Below are 15713 nucleotides of genomic sequence, written 5' to 3'. Positions count from 1 at the left end.
CTGAGCAGCTCCAGCCAAGCTGCTTGGGGTCAAGGGCATCTCAACGGTAGTTGTTGAGGGGCAGATTGGCATCTTAGTTATACAAACATTTCTCAGAGGCAGAGCTTCTCTGGGGGCAGAACAATGTCCTTGGTTGAGTTAAACCTCAAAGTGCAGAGGCAAGGTAAGTTTATTTGTACAGCAACTTTCAACAATAGGGCAATATAGTGCTTTATATAAAACATAAAAAGGCATTAAAACAAGATATAAAAGACAAACAAGATGATAAAAATATATAGATTAGTGAAATCAATTTGAGAATTGAATAAAGCAGATTAAATTAGGAGACCAAAAATGACAGCGCAGTTACAGTGCAGTGAGTGAATGAATAGTCCCAAATTTAATTTGAGAAAAGGCAGTGGCAGATAGGAAAGGTTTAACTCTTGGAATATACCTCAAGTTTACTAGGAGTTTCAGATAAGTGGTGCATAGAGAGCAAGGACAGCAGTTTGTTGGAGTCAGCTACACATTTTGTGCAATATATGTGTGAATGTGCATCTCTTCAGTAAAATCCACACAGGCATTTAACCAGCTGGGGACTGTTTAATCCCATCTGTGATTGCAGCACTCATTACTCCATATGTTAGTTACTCCATAAGTTACTGTACGAACTACAAGTACAAGTACAGGTACTTGTACAAGAAGAAAGTACAAGTACAGGACTACCCGTTGAGTTTTGGCAGTCTGATCTTTGCCATCACAACATCTGGACCCATGAAAGACAGACAGCTAATGCTGGATGGCCTTTGTATAATGTTGGACAAACACATCACTGAGTGTGCAGGAGCTTGACAATGACTCAGCAGGTGAACATGAACCAAAAGTAAGTTGGAATCTATGCTAACGTTAGCTAAGCTAGGCCTAGCTTGCTGGCTTTCACTTTCCAAGTGGAAAACAAATTTAATAGCACAATGGGTCCTCACAAATGTTGAATGAGGATGTAAAATGCTCTTTATTGTGATAATATTATACATTAACATTTTTTTTTATTCAACACTGCTCATCTATACGGTGGCTTGAAACTGGTAGGTGAACAATTATCTATATTATTATTAGCATCATCATTAAATGCAGGAGATAATCTGTAGGGTAGGCCTACAGATGAAATATGACAGTCACTGTAATACTTCAGTATTGTGTTGACAGCTCTGTGCCTATGTTGTGTGACAGTATTGCTTCAAAAAGCCACAAACTGCTAGTATATTGAGCTAATTATGTTTCACTAAATGTATATTGTATTGTTTTTAAAATGCTTTTTATAAACACTCATCTGAATCCACCAGGAGAAACCCTTGAAGGAAAAACCTCTACGTATTTTACAATAACCCTGGAGCTTCTTATTTGGGCAGAAAATATTATGGACTATTGAATGGCAAATATCACATGTCTCAGCTGACAAATTGCATCAGCTGATTAATGCGTGGCCTGTCCAAGACACAATGTGTGAATTCAGTTTAAAGCTCTTTGAAGGTCTTCTGACAATGTCCATCCATCCATCCAGTTTCTTAACCTACTTATATGCTAATACAAATTATATCTTTAAGGGACCACAATGATCCATCAGGAAGTAGATATTAATTTTTAAAGGTTTAAAGGTTCCTTTCTATTGGGTTTTCTTTGGATTCTTGCAAATCGGACCTGGAAAATCCAAATTTCTATAACAAGGTGTCTCTTTTTTGTCTGTTGGTGATGAGCCATATGTGAGACAAAGGCAAGTTTATTTCTATCGCACCTGTCAAACACTGGCAATTCAAAGTGCTTTACATAAGATGAAAAAAATGCATTAAAACATCTAAAAGCAAAAAAAAAAATCACACTACAATTGAATAAAATAAGATTTAAAAATACTTAAAAAAGACAAAATACAAATGGGCAAAAAATAAATTAGTAGAAATACAATTATAGTGTGGACAGTGTAGTAATACTTTCCCTTAAATTCAATAAAGGAAATAAGGAGAGCAAGTATTTAATTTAGAACAGAACAGACATGGACAGAAAGACATTGAGTGCCTTTGTCCCTCTGAAAACTGAATAAACATGACATGCTGTATATTCAGACACAAATGGATTTTTGTGGCTGTGTCCTCAAAATGAAGAGAAATAGCTTTATATGTTTGTAAACAGTTTCTAAGCTGATTATAGTGGTTATTGAGCAGTTGGTCTATGTGGTCTAGTTCTGTATCATACCCTATGATGACACTGTTGTCTGTCTAGAGACTGACAGCGTTGAGTCCATTACTCAAAATGATAAACATAAGGATATTTGCATTTCATACACATGCTGTTTGTTCTTAAGACAGCCGTGTGGGATGAAAAGAGGATTTCCAATTGAAAACGTTTTTCTAAAGTCACAGGGTGTATCAGCTAGAGATCACAGGTACACTGTCTGTGTGTGTGTGTGTGTGTGTTTGTTTATATGGTATAGATGGACAATGCACCTGACTACTTACCTGGGCTCCGCGGACCTAAGGGTAATAGGCGGACTATGCCATAGTCCCCATAATTCCGAAAGTGTAAATGCATTCGTTAGTGTCTAAATAACATATTTTCTCTTTTTCTTTGAAAGTCCTTATTTACCACTTGACCTGATTTTGAGTGTATTCCAGTGTATAGAACAGCGCACCCTACAGATGGTGGCTATATTGCACTTTCATACACATTTTCGATACACACGAGCGAATTTGGCGGGCTTCCTTGTGATTGGCTGGCATGCATGTGGGCGGTACCCATAGGCAGTCAACTCCAAGGTCCACGCAGACGTCCGCGCTTTAAAAATTAAAGGTGGAAAGCAGCAGCAGCAAGGCCCAATGGATGTACCAGAGGATTAAACACATGCAGGTAAGCAGTATATAGCTGCTTTGTAAATATAGTGTTTAGTTTTTTGCAAGTAACGGTAACTTATAAGTAATGTGTTTTTGATGTTAAATGCAATTTCATGCCTATTTAGACGAAAATAAAGTCCGATATGAGAGCTAGTTGCAGTAGCTTCAGTTTAGCCTGCACAGTGTGAGGCAGCTAATTAGCAACTCATGTTTGCTTTTCAGAAAAGAGAAGCAAGGTGAGACATGTAGGTATACTTTTTTTATATATTTAAGGGCAGTGTCAAGCAGAACAGTTGTTAGTTTTCTTTGCACATGGTAGCTGAGCTACGTTTGGGCCCTGCTCTTTAAGCGTTAGGCTACATAGGGAATGCTAATGCCTTCACTCTTTGCTAGTGGACAGGTGGAGAAGAGGACAGAAGCAACTAATTAAAAACCAACTATTTTGCATTGAAAAGGAAAAAAAAACAAGCAAGGGAATATTTGATATATCACAGTTGGTTTGTTTGCTTGTGGTAAGCTAGCTAGGCCAAGCCAACCTGTGGCTATGCGCTCGTTAAGCCTCACGTTAATCGTGCATGTCTGTACTGCGTTCCTGCAGAGATTACAGATGGGGGACAGGAGGACCTATAAAGTTAGCTAGTAGCTCAGGTTTGCCTTTTGGAAAAAACGAAGGAAGATGATGTATTATACTGTAACGGTGCTGTTGGGATAACACATTTGGTTTCCCTGGCCTGTACTAAGTTAACTACTGGTGGTTTATCTAAATTAACTCCCATGGAGTTATGTCTGTATTTTGCACGTTTCACTCCCCATGGCTCTTACATGGCTGTGTCCACCTCTGGACTAATCTTTTTGTTGTTTTTGTAGATGAAATCGATTTTTGTAGTGACATCAATTTTATGTGCCTCCTGGATATTCAGTTTTGCGTGGGATGCTGTCAGTGACACAGGAAGGTTGGGAGAGATAGCGTCGTTATGAGTGAGTAACTTTCATGCATTCATAAACGTGACACAGAGGGTGTAGGTCTGCTAGCGTCCATAAAAATGAAAGACGACATTAAATGGTATTCAGATAACCAGCCGATCAATGATGATCAATGTACAAAACGTGAGGGGAAAAAAACAACGGGTACTTGGCGTAGTGTCTAGAGTGTATTAGTCAATGTTATTTCAGTAAACAGCATTTACTGTTAATGTGATCTTTAAGTTTCATTTAGTTAATGTTAGTTAGCAGTGGAGAGGAGCAGGTCTGAATTGTGAGCACGGTTTCTATAGCAACCAGCACGCCAGAGTCCGCTAACTGAGCCCTCTGTGAATGTCATGGTTTAGACTATTTTCCAAAGATCAGGCTATGATTGTTGGTTGAATCGGTTGGTTGATTTTTAAAAAATTTTTTTAGACTGAACAAGTTGAGGTGGGTCTCACTGCCGTGTTGTTTTACATCGTTATATCTGGCTTAGCTCTTTGACTAGTTAGTTACTTGTTGTTAGTTTATAAATTTATTATTTATAATAATAAAACAGGGAAAACTAATCGGATGTCAGAAACACCACAGTAATAACATCCCAAGCCCTGGTTCTTGTTAATGTAATAATTTCAATTTGTAAAATCAAAATCAAAATTTAAAGGGCCTTGAAACCAGAAACACAATGTGACTCCCATTACTGTCACATCATACAATATATAATCAATTAATGCTACTAACATGCTTATATTGTTATTAGTGGTAAATTATCATTGAAGTAGGCTAAAGTGGTAGATGAAGTGAGTGTGAGAAGGAAGAGGAGATGCAGAGACTGAGAATGATGTTACAGAGAATCAGACAGATTAAGTATGCATCTAAAAATGTCTCCTGAATAAAACCCACGGCTGCTAGCGGACCTCAGTTAAAATCTTTTCCTGGCTATGGACCTGTCTGTGTGTTTCTCTTGGGCGGTAAGCATGGGTCATGAAGCCTACAAGAGTTTCGTGGAGTTGGTTTAAGTTACTTGGAGAGTTGTTGTGGTTAATTTGGTAAATTGTCAGAAAACATGTAACGTTAAAGCAGAGGGAGGCAGGATGCCGCTTCATCTGAATGTGGTCCAGCACAGCTCAACATGACTGCAAATGTTATCCCCTTCCTGTTAATATCTACATCATATGCAGACTCCCACCAGCGTATCTCTCTGGTATATAGGTGTTGCTACACTTTTGGGGAGTGAAACGTGCAAAATACAGACATATTCCTTTCAATGTGTTCTTGAAATGTAAACCTGTTTGCCTACCGTTTTGCAAACTTTTATTAGGAGGAGGGGAGGGCCATATTGCTCCTTTTGCATATGTAATGAGTTAATTGTTGTTGATAAAACATTAATTTGTAAAGCAGTGTTAAATAAAATGTCAGTGGTGCAATATCTGACAACCAGATGTTGCACGTATGTTACAGGTTTTCACAGCTATAGACTTTTGTTTTCATGCTTGTCCTAAAAATTAACATAATAATCCTGACAATCATCTTTGGTAATTCTGGCTTTTGACACCTGCTAGTGAAACATGCAAAGGCGAAGACGCATTAATCCAAAGGAAGATGCAAAATTTTATGTTACTACTGAAAGGGACAAAGTGGGACTTGACATCAAGTACATCAATTCCTTCAAAGGTAAGTCAAATCTTCTGATTGTTAAATCATAATTCAACTTTAAAATATGTCTTTTGTCACTTATTTGTTATTTGTGTATGAACTAGGTCGTGGCATCTTCACCTCTGTTCAATTTGAAAAAGGAGACTTTCTGTTGGAATATAGAGGCGAACTAATAAGCAAGCAAGAATGTGAGAGGAGACAAAGACTTTACCATGACCACCTTAAGGTGTTCATGTTCGAGTTCCATTTTAATGGAAAACTGTGGTGGTGCGTATTATATGTCAATACATAGTCTAATCATAATTAAATGACATGTTGCTTTTGGTTTGCTGAACATATTCTAATTTACACTACCTAAGTATATAAATTGACTGGTTTGAAATTAAGTGTTACTTGTGTTTTTGTAGTGTTGATGCAGCAAAAGAGGATGGGTCACTTGGAAGACTTGTAAATGACGACCACATAAACCCCTAATGCCAAGATGAAGTACTTCACTGTGCAAGGGAAGCCCCATCTGTGTTTGTTTGCAGTACGAGACATAAGTCCAGGAGAGGAGATAACATATAATTATGGTGACTCAGACTGGCCGTGGAGATGCAAGGTGGTCAAAATTTTACGTTGTGAGACTGATGGACCACCCACATCAGAGCCTTATACGAGCACTCAAAAGGTGTCTGCAGGTGCATCAAGTGGCCTGCTCACAAGCTTTGATAAGGTAAGTGATATGTGTTGTTTGATTTTGTATAAAAGGTTTGAAGCTACCTGTGGACAGTTGGTGTTGGCAAATTGAACTTTTCCTTCTTAAATTTAATCTTCAGTCGATTGACAATTCGCTAGTAGTTTGTTCCTAGTAAAACTTCAGTCAGGTCCATAGTTCCAATTTTCTTTTCTATATGCCTACATGAGGGTCAAGAAGTGATTTCATCTTAGTTAAACTATATGTTTACATCTAATCTGTTTCTCTAATTTCCTAGTTTTCCACTGGTACATTTTTTTCTGTTATAATAACCATGAAAGGGTTTGATGATTTTAAGGTGAAGAAAATGTACAGTGTTCTGATTTTTGATGAACACAACTAAACTGCCACATACACATAACAGAGATACAGTGTGTATAGCGGTTTGTATATTTACATCTGGTGGATGGAGACCCTGTTAATTATCCTGTGCTATTATAAGCCATTGACTGGTTCAACCTTTGGTAATGAGGCTAGCCACAAATTACCTTTCTACAATCCACAATTTGGTATGGTATGTCTTCATAAAAAATAGAATTTCTGATAGATGGGGACCCAGTCTCTTGTAGTAATATGGAATGCAAGACAAAATCTTATTTAAAATGAATCATAGCAAATCTAAGAACTACAAAGGCATGAAGTCTCAGACAAAAAGCTTACAGTCACCACTTCCAGGTGGAGTGCCATCATTCTAGCAAGTGAGTTGACTGTAGATAAACGATGAATTAATCAAATGCTGAATTCATCAGTCAACATAACTTAGAAGATTTTACTGTTCATGGTCTACAGACTGTAGTCATTAGGCCTGTCAAGTGACTAAAGAACAGTTTCAGAGTGGAAAGTTTTCAAACAAAACACAACCATGATACCTTTAACATAATGTTACATGGGGAACATCCTGTCTTTAAGATATTTATGATACTATCTTTTTGTTTTTCCTTTTTTGCAGGATCTCGATGAGGTAATTCCTCTGCAAGATTCAGGGGCCACAAATCCCCCATCAACAACCGAAGATATTGAAGAGGTATATCTTCATAAAAGACAGAATTTCAGGAATATTTTGCATTGATTATCTATATCTTAGAGAATTATCCAGTGAGATTTAAAGCAAAGTTATCCTCTCATGCTTTTTGTCAACAGTAGGATGGTTTCTTCTATTCAAACCTCAAATGTCCTCTGTAGTGGTGCATTCCCAGTACCTGTCCATTCATTGTGCCTTTCCTCTGTGCCTTATCTGCTACAGATGACGGCTGAGAGCAACCGGATTCAGACGGCTGCGAGCGACCTGAATCAGTCAAGTCCAGTGCTTGGTCCACCCAACAGGGTTGGAAAGGTAAATTAGATCCAATGTGCTGCTTAATGATGTTACTTGTTGCAAAACGTTAAATCTACCAACATGTTTCATTGGTACTGTGTGTGTGTCTGCAGTCACCTGAGTGTGATATGGTTTATATGGACAATGGTATGTAAGGACATTCTCATAACACGCTTTTGAGTTTAATTTAGAATAATATCTGAGTGTATATGTGTGTCAAGCAGTGAACAATAAAAACATGATCTCCAGGTAAAGTAGTGAGCGACATCACTTTAGTTTTTAAGAATAGTTTTATTTATTTCTGTAGCTTAATTTTACATGTTTGAGTTGTTTAATTACATTTTACAGGTTAAAAACCAGAATTTATTGTGCCAGTAAAATATTGTGTATTTACTGGCTAGCTGGTTCTGGCTTTGTTTCTCTGGCTACAAGAAGTGTAGGTATAGGAGTTGAACAGTGAAGGCATTCTACTTTGTTTGGTCTGGCACTGACATTGATGTATGGGATAGCCATGTTTTAAATACTCAGAACAATGACAACTCAAGTGGTTCAGGCTTTTATCGTCTTTGTTTTACACGTGTAGGTCTAAAAATATAGATGTTTTAGTCTTTTTTGGATTTTTTTTAGACAAACGATAAATTAAAACAATGAATCAGGCTTGAAAAAAATCTTCAATTTTTTTTTCACCCAGCCCCACCCCTGTAATCTAAACCACTTATTTGGAAATGAAAATTCATGAAAATAAGTTTTATTTGCACACTATTGGATTGCATTGTTGAACTTTTTCCAGGTTTTATGTTGACCTGCTGCACGTAGCTTAGATATGCATGTGCATTGTCGCTGTTTAAAATGATATGCCATTAATTATTGCAGCACTTTGCAAAGTACTATAGGTGTGCATGCTTAAGTACAGCATAGTATCTTCAATCCTGACTCAACATCTAAAAGAAAGCCAACAAATAGACACTGAACACTGCGGTAATTTTTAACCTGTCTGCTCTTGTTTTCTATTGTAGATGACCACTGAGAATAACCAGAATCGGTTTCCCAGTCCAAGTCAAATGGATCCAGTTGTCAACAGTGGAAAGGTACATTGAATGTCACGTTGATATTGAATTTAAATGGATTTGTATTTAGGACTCACTCAGTGAGCAGCAAGATATTTCACATTTACATGTTGATATCTTGGTAACGCTTTAGATTACAATCTGCAACATGCAGCGTAATGTCACGATTTACGGTGTCATCTTTTGTACTAACGGTGTACCAGTACAGTATGTACCAATACATATATGTAGGTACTGGGGAACAAGATATGAAGTTATGAAATAAGGGAGTAACGATTTGGGATCTTACAAAGAACTTATACTGAAGTTATTTTGTAACTACTGGGTACCTATTCTGTTATTACAGGGTTTGTATATGCAGTGATAGTTCTCCCTTGTTACATTTAGTTACAGAGTAACTACAGCGTAATAAAGCTAACCCGCTCACAGGTAATGATGAGTGGCAGGGCTGGGACTTAAACCAGGGTCTCCCACATAAAAGAGCTGAGCTCTATCCTTGAACCATCAAATCAGGTAGAGATTTTGAACATGTACATAACCCAGACTATATGGCCATAATAACCACCAAATCTGCACACCAAACAACAATGGTGACTGGCAGATAAAACATTTTACTGGGTGATAATTAGCGGGTTTTTTAAGTTTGTCTGTTTGTTGGTAATAAAGTCATTTTGAAATAAAATCACATCAGATTTATTAAGTGATGCAGAAGTCAGCACTCAATCTACCCTGAAACGTCTCAACCAGATTTTTGCTTAGTTTTATGGTCATACTGTACCCTGTAATTAAGTTATTATTTAACTTCTGGGTACCTACTCTATTACTATTACTATAGGGTACAGTATGATCATAAAACTGAGCAAAAATCTGACTGGAGTGACTGCGTCACTTAATAAATTTGATGTGATTTTATTTCAAAATTACCTTAATATCAAATTCTACATTTTTGAATTCATTAACAAGCACTGCAAAAAAATGCACCATTGTCCTTTTGGTGCACAGGTCTACTGATCCAGGAATTAGTTTGGTGGTTATTGTGGCCATATAGTTTCTGTTATATACATGTTCAAAATCTATGTCTGAATTAAAGGCTCAAGGATAGAGCTCAGCTGTTTTATGCGGGAGACCTAGGTTCAAGTCCAGCCCTGCCACTCATCATCCTGTGAGCAGGTTAGCTTTATTACCCTGTAGTTACCCTGTAACTTAATCTAACAAGGGTAGAACTACCATGCATGTACTGTAAATTGCCTTCCTCCCAAACATTGCTCAGTGGGTCATACAAACCCTGTAATAACAGAATAGGTACCCAGTAGTCAAGAACATCTACAGTGTAAGTTCTTTGTGAGATCTCAAATTGTTACCCCTTTATTCCATAACTGGGAAACACATCTTGTTTCCCAGTACCTACATATATGTATTGGTACATACTGTACTGGTACACAAATGATTGTTAGTACAAAAGATGACACCATAACTCCGGTGTAATTACAGTACATTGCAGGCTGTAATCTAAAGCATTACCGATATCTTTTGTCTGGACCAAATAAATGTTACAATAAAATTTTGTCAACAGTGTAAAAACATCGCCTGGTGTGCGCAGCAACAGTATCCTCCTTGGACAAGTGTGTTCAATGTGTGGGACCTGTATCCTCCTTCAAGTGGCTTGGCTATGAATGCAGAGGTGAGATATATTTAGTGAATTGGTACAGAGTGTGTTAAATGACAGTAGGTAGATATATATGCTGTATGATTACACTCTATAAAAACACCTATGAAAATTATCCTTGGTACACAGCATAGGCTATTATACCAGCTACAGTGGTGTGAAAGTGTTTGCCCCCTTCCTGATTTCTTATTTTTTGCATGTTTGTCACTTAAATGTTTCAGATCATCAAACAAATTTAAATATTAGTCAAAGATAACACAAGTAAACACAAAATGCAGATTTTAAATGAAGGTTGTTATTATTAAGGGAAAAAATCCAAACCTACATGGCCCTGTGTGAAAAGTGATTGCCCCTAAACCTAATAACTGGTTGGGCCACCCTTAGCAGCAACAACTGCAATCAAGCGCTTATGATAACTTGCAATGAGTCTTTTACAGCGCTGTGGAGGAATTTTGGCCCACTCATCTTTGCAGAATTGTTGTAATTCAGCCACATTGGAGAGTTTTCGAGCATGAACTGCCTTTTTAACGTTATGCCACAGCATCTCAATAGGATTCAGGTCAGGACATTGACTAGGCCACTCCAAAGTCTTCATTTTGTTCTTCTTCAGCTATTCAGAGGTGGACTAGCTGGTGTGTTTTGGATCATTGTCCTGCTGCAGAACCCAAGTTCGCTTCAGCTTGAGGTCACGAACAGATGGCGGACATTCCCTTCAGGAGTTTTTGGTAGACTGCAGAATTCATGGTTCCATTAATCACAGCAAGTCTTCCAGGTCCTGAAGCAGCAAAACAGCCCCAGACCATCACACTACCACCACCATATTTTACTGTTGGTATGATGTTCTTTTTCTGAAATGCGATGTTACTTTTATGCCAGATGTAACGGGACACACACCTTCCAGAAGGTTCAATGTTTGTCTCGTCAGTCCACAGAGTATTTTCTCAAGAGTCTTGGGGATAATCAGGAATTTTTCTGGCATGTTCTTTTGCTCAGCAGTGGTTTTCGTCTTGGAGCTCTGCCATGCAGGCCATTTTTGCCCAGTCTTTCTTATGGTGGAGTCATGAACACTGACCTTAACTGAGGCAAGTGAGGCCTGCAGTTGTTTGGATGTTGTTGTGGGGTCATTTGTGACTTCTTGATGAGTCGTCGCTGCGCTCTTGGGGTAATTTTGGTCGGCCGCCACTCCTGGGAAGGTTCGCCACTGTTCCATGTTTTCGCCATTTGTGGATAATGGCTCTTACTGTGGTTCGCTGGAGTCCCAAAGCTTTAGAAATGGCTTTATAACCTTTTTCCAGACTGACGGATCTCACTTACTTTCTTTCTTATTTGTTCCTGAATTTCTTTGAATCTCGGCATGATGTCTAGCTTTTGAAGATCTTTTGGTCTACTTCACCTTATCAGGCAGGTCCTATTTAAGTGATTTCTTGATTGAGAACAGGTGTGGCAGTAATCAGGCCTGGGTGTGGCTAGAGAAATTGAACTCAGGTGTGATAAACCACAGTTAAGTTATGTTTTAACAGGTGGGGCAATTACTTTTTCAAACAGGGCCATGTAGGTTTGGATTTTGTTTTCCTTAATAATAACAACCTTTATTTAAAAACTGCATTTTGTGTTTACTTGTGTTATCTTTGACTAACATTTAAATTTGTTTGATGATCCAAACGTTTAAGTGTGACAAACATGCAAAAAATAAGAAATCAGGAAGGGGCAAACACTTTTTCACACCACTGTATTTTGTTGAGTTTTCCGATGAGTAAAATAGTTTCATGATGAAATTGAACACTGCTACCTCGCTTTGTCAGCGGGAGATGGATTGCACAGTGTGGCATATTGTTCAGATTACTTAAAGATGTTACATTTTGCCTCATTGGCAGTGACAAGATCTGTGAGGGTGTCATGCATGAGGTTTTCCTGAGTCCAGCTTTCTATTCCACTTGGATTTGCAAACATGCACATCAATTAAGTATCTCTTAAACAGTGTGTTGCTTTTTTATGTATTCCAGATCACTGCAGTGCTATTACAGGAGAACAATTTAAATAGACCCACAGTGTTAAAATAAATATACTCAAAATATGTTACAGTTTGTTCGGGGTCTGGCATAAATCCTGCCTCAGACGTATTACAAATTTCCAAGATCCTTCACAGGTGAGTATCCACTTAAGGTTTGTTGAACTCTTAAACTGTCCCACACCACATAAAATAATTTGCTTTCTCATCATTTCAGGAGGAACAGTTTTCTAAATGTTCCAGGGATGAACTGCTGTCAGATAAGGATGATGTACCAGATTCAGAACTGGATCAAATATCAGATGACGACGAGAACATGTCCGACAAGGACTACATACCAGACTCGGAGTCACAAAATGATGATGCTGATGATGATGATACAGATGCAAGCATCCCCTTTATGCCTAGTCAGTCGAAAGCTAAACAGGTTCAAGTAAATCCAGTACTACCTGATGTTGGAACATCTTATGGGTCAGACACAAGCATCCCAGTTGTGCCCAGCACATCAAAATGTTGGCCACCTCTTGAAGATCCTAATGCTGCTGAAACATCTGTTTCAGTAAATTCTATCAAAGACTCAAAGGAAAAGCCAGAGGATGAAGCTAAGCTTCATGAACAAAAATCAACACATCTGACTATGAGTAAAGAAAATTACTGTTATGTTTGTGGTAAGCCACAAAGCAAAATTTCCCGCCACTTGAAAACACACAAGACACATGCTGAAATTGTACATGCATTTTCTCTCCCTGAGCATTCAAAAGAGCGTAAGATATTATTAGAAAAAATGAGGAATAAGGGAAATTTTAAACATAACACAACAGTTTTACAGGGTGGAACAGGACCGTTGAAAGCGAAGAGGAAACCAAAGGGTAAAGCACTGGCAGGAAAGTTTATTCACTGTATGCACTGTCAAGGGATGTACATTCGTAAGGAGCTTTGGAGACATGTCCGCAGATGCCCCTGTAAGCCAGAAAACGAAGATTTGGATAAAGAACCTGGGAGAACCAAAGTACTGGGCATGGCTGTAGCTCACGAAACTGCATTCTGTCAGCAGATCTCAAGTGGAGTGTGGAAGCTCCTTAGTGTCATGAAACAAGATGAGGTTGCCTCAGCTGTGCGAAATGATTTCTCTATTATTCAGTTTGCCCAATCACTCTATAACAAACACGGACAAGACCCTACAAAGTATGAATATATGCGACAGAAGCTCCGTGAAGTGGGACGTTTGTTGTTATGTCTGCGCACAGAATTCTCAGTACATAACCTAGAGGAGGCTGTTAAACCTGCTAACTTCCAGAGAGTTGTGCAAGCAGTAAAGAAAGTTTCAGGTTTTGACGAAGAAAAACACTCATATCTAACACCAAGCCTCGCGCTGAAACTGGGACATACACTACAGAAAATCTCTAACATTATTCATTGTAGGGCCCTCATGGCCGAAGATGAAGAACTGATCAGGTCCACTGAGATATTCAAGAAGTTGCACACCTCCAAGTGGCCTGAGTTGGTGTCTCACCGTGCCCTGAACACACTGAGTGATGCAAAGTACAACAAGCCATCAACATTACCCTTCACTGAAGATGTTCAGATCCTTCATCGGTACCTTGAGAAATCTGTAGAAAGTGCCTTTTGCAACTTGAAGGAGGAGGCCACTGCTCAGAACTATGCTCAACTTGCAAAGTTACACTTGCACAAATCATTGTGTTCAATCGAAGACGTGCTGGGAGGTTTCAAAAATGCGCCTCAAAAGTTTTCATGAGAGAGACAACACAAAGCTCCATGAAGATGTTGCCATGGGGTTGTCAAAGACTGAACAGAGGCTCTGCAACTATTTCAGCCGAATTGAAATTATGGGAAAAAGGGGCAGAAAGGTTGCAGTTCTGCTCACACCAAGCATTGTGGATGCTCTGTCACTACTTGCCAGTAAAAGAACTGAATGTGGTATTTGTGCCACAAATGTCTTCCTGTTTGCAAGACCCAGATCAATGAGCCACTACAGAGGACAGGACTGTTTGCGTGTTCATGCAAGCCAGTGTGGAGCAAAGCACCCTGAGCACCTCAGGTCCACACAACTCAGGAAACATGTCGCCACACTCTCACAAGTCCTTAATTTAAAAACAACGAACTTGATCAGGTTGCAGATTTCCTGGGTCACGACATCCGTGTTCACCGTGATTTCTACAGATTGCCAGTTCCCACAACACAACTGGCCAAGATTTCCAAACTGCTTTTGTCAATGGAGAAAGGACATCTTTCCAGCATGCAGGGGAAATCACTGGATGAGATTGAAATTGAAGGTTTGTACAGAAATTAGCACTTGTAGATATTTTCTGAGAGTGTTTATTAGTTTTTTCTGAAGTCAAAGACATCTAGACTTGTCATATATTCGTGGTCACCAACCTTTTCTAATTAAAGATCGCTTTTCATGTCCAAATATGAGCTAAGGACTACTGTTCAGAAATACAAAAAAAGCCTACAGTAGGGCTGTACAATAATTTAACATGATGATTTATGGAGTTTCAGTGGAATTGTATTGTGAAAATATTATCATTGTGTAATCATTTTACATTCATGAACAGCTATTAATTATAGGGCTGCAGCTATCAATTATTCCATCGATTAATCGAATAAGGAATACTTTTGCTTTATTAAAGAGCAATAGTAATTATAAAAAGAGAAAATGAACAACAACTTGATTTTCCTTTTAGAAAAAAATTGTATTGCTTAAATTGCATACAATATTAGCTGTCAAAACTAAACCCATTTAGTGCATTTAAGTGCCATATTACATTCTGGGTTTTAAAGAAAAACATTTCTGAAATGCAAAGACAAATACCTAATGCTATAAAAAAAGTGTATACAGTGGTGTGCAAAAGTGTTTACCCCCTTCCTGATTTTTTTTTTTTTTTTTTTTTTTTTTTTTTGCATTTGTCACACTTAAATGTTTCAGATCATCAAACAAATTAAAATATTAGTCAAAGATAACACAAGTAAACACAATATCCATTTTTAAATGAAGGTTGTTATTATTAAGGAAAACAAAATCCAAACCTACATGGCCCTGTGTGGAAAAGTGATTGCCCCTAAACCTAATAACTGGTTGGGCCACCCTTAGCAGCAACAACTGCAATCAAGCGCTTATGATAACTTGCAATGAGTCTTTTACAGCGCTGTGGAGGAATTTTGGCCCACTCATCTTTGCAGAATTGTTGTAATTCAGCCACATTGGAGGGTTTTCGAGCATGCACTGCCTTGTTAAGGTCATGCCACAGCATCTCAATAGGATTCAGGTCAGGACATTGACTAGGCCACTCCAAAGTCTTCATTTTGTTCTTCTTCAGCCATTCAGAGGTGGACTAGCTGGTGTGTTTTGGATCATTGTCCTGCTGCAGAACCCAAGTTCGCTTCAGCTTGAGGTCACGAACAGATGGCCGGACATTCCCC

General features: G+C 38.4%; 1 protein-coding gene and 1 long non-coding RNA gene across 2 annotated transcripts; both read left to right on the top strand.

The window, feature by feature from the left end:
* The first annotated feature begins 2440 nt into the window (after positions 1-2440).
* LOC122882232 lies at positions 2441-5951 on the top strand. Its single transcript, XR_006379315.1, has 4 exons — positions 2441-2877; positions 5387-5498; positions 5585-5747; positions 5888-5951. It is a non-coding gene; the product is annotated as an uncharacterized LOC122882232 (long non-coding RNA).
* Positions 5952-10203: 4252 nt separating this feature from the next.
* Positions 10204-14028, top strand: LOC122881284. The gene is made up of 2 exons (XM_044207295.1): positions 10204-10279; positions 12490-14028. The coding sequence occupies exons 1-2, from the start codon at positions 10268-10270 to the stop codon at positions 14026-14028; spliced, it is 1551 nt and encodes a 516-aa protein (XP_044063230.1). The 5' UTR covers positions 10204-10267.
* Positions 14029-15713: the final 1685 nt, after the last annotated feature.

Source organism: Siniperca chuatsi, linkage group LG9 (genome assembly GCF_020085105.1).
Source record: "Siniperca chuatsi isolate FFG_IHB_CAS linkage group LG9, ASM2008510v1, whole genome shotgun sequence".
In the NCBI taxonomy this organism is placed as follows: domain Eukaryota; kingdom Metazoa; phylum Chordata; class Actinopteri; order Centrarchiformes; family Sinipercidae; genus Siniperca; species Siniperca chuatsi.
Note: the sequence above shows the minus strand (reverse complement) of the source record. Positions and strands in the feature narration are given on the sequence as shown.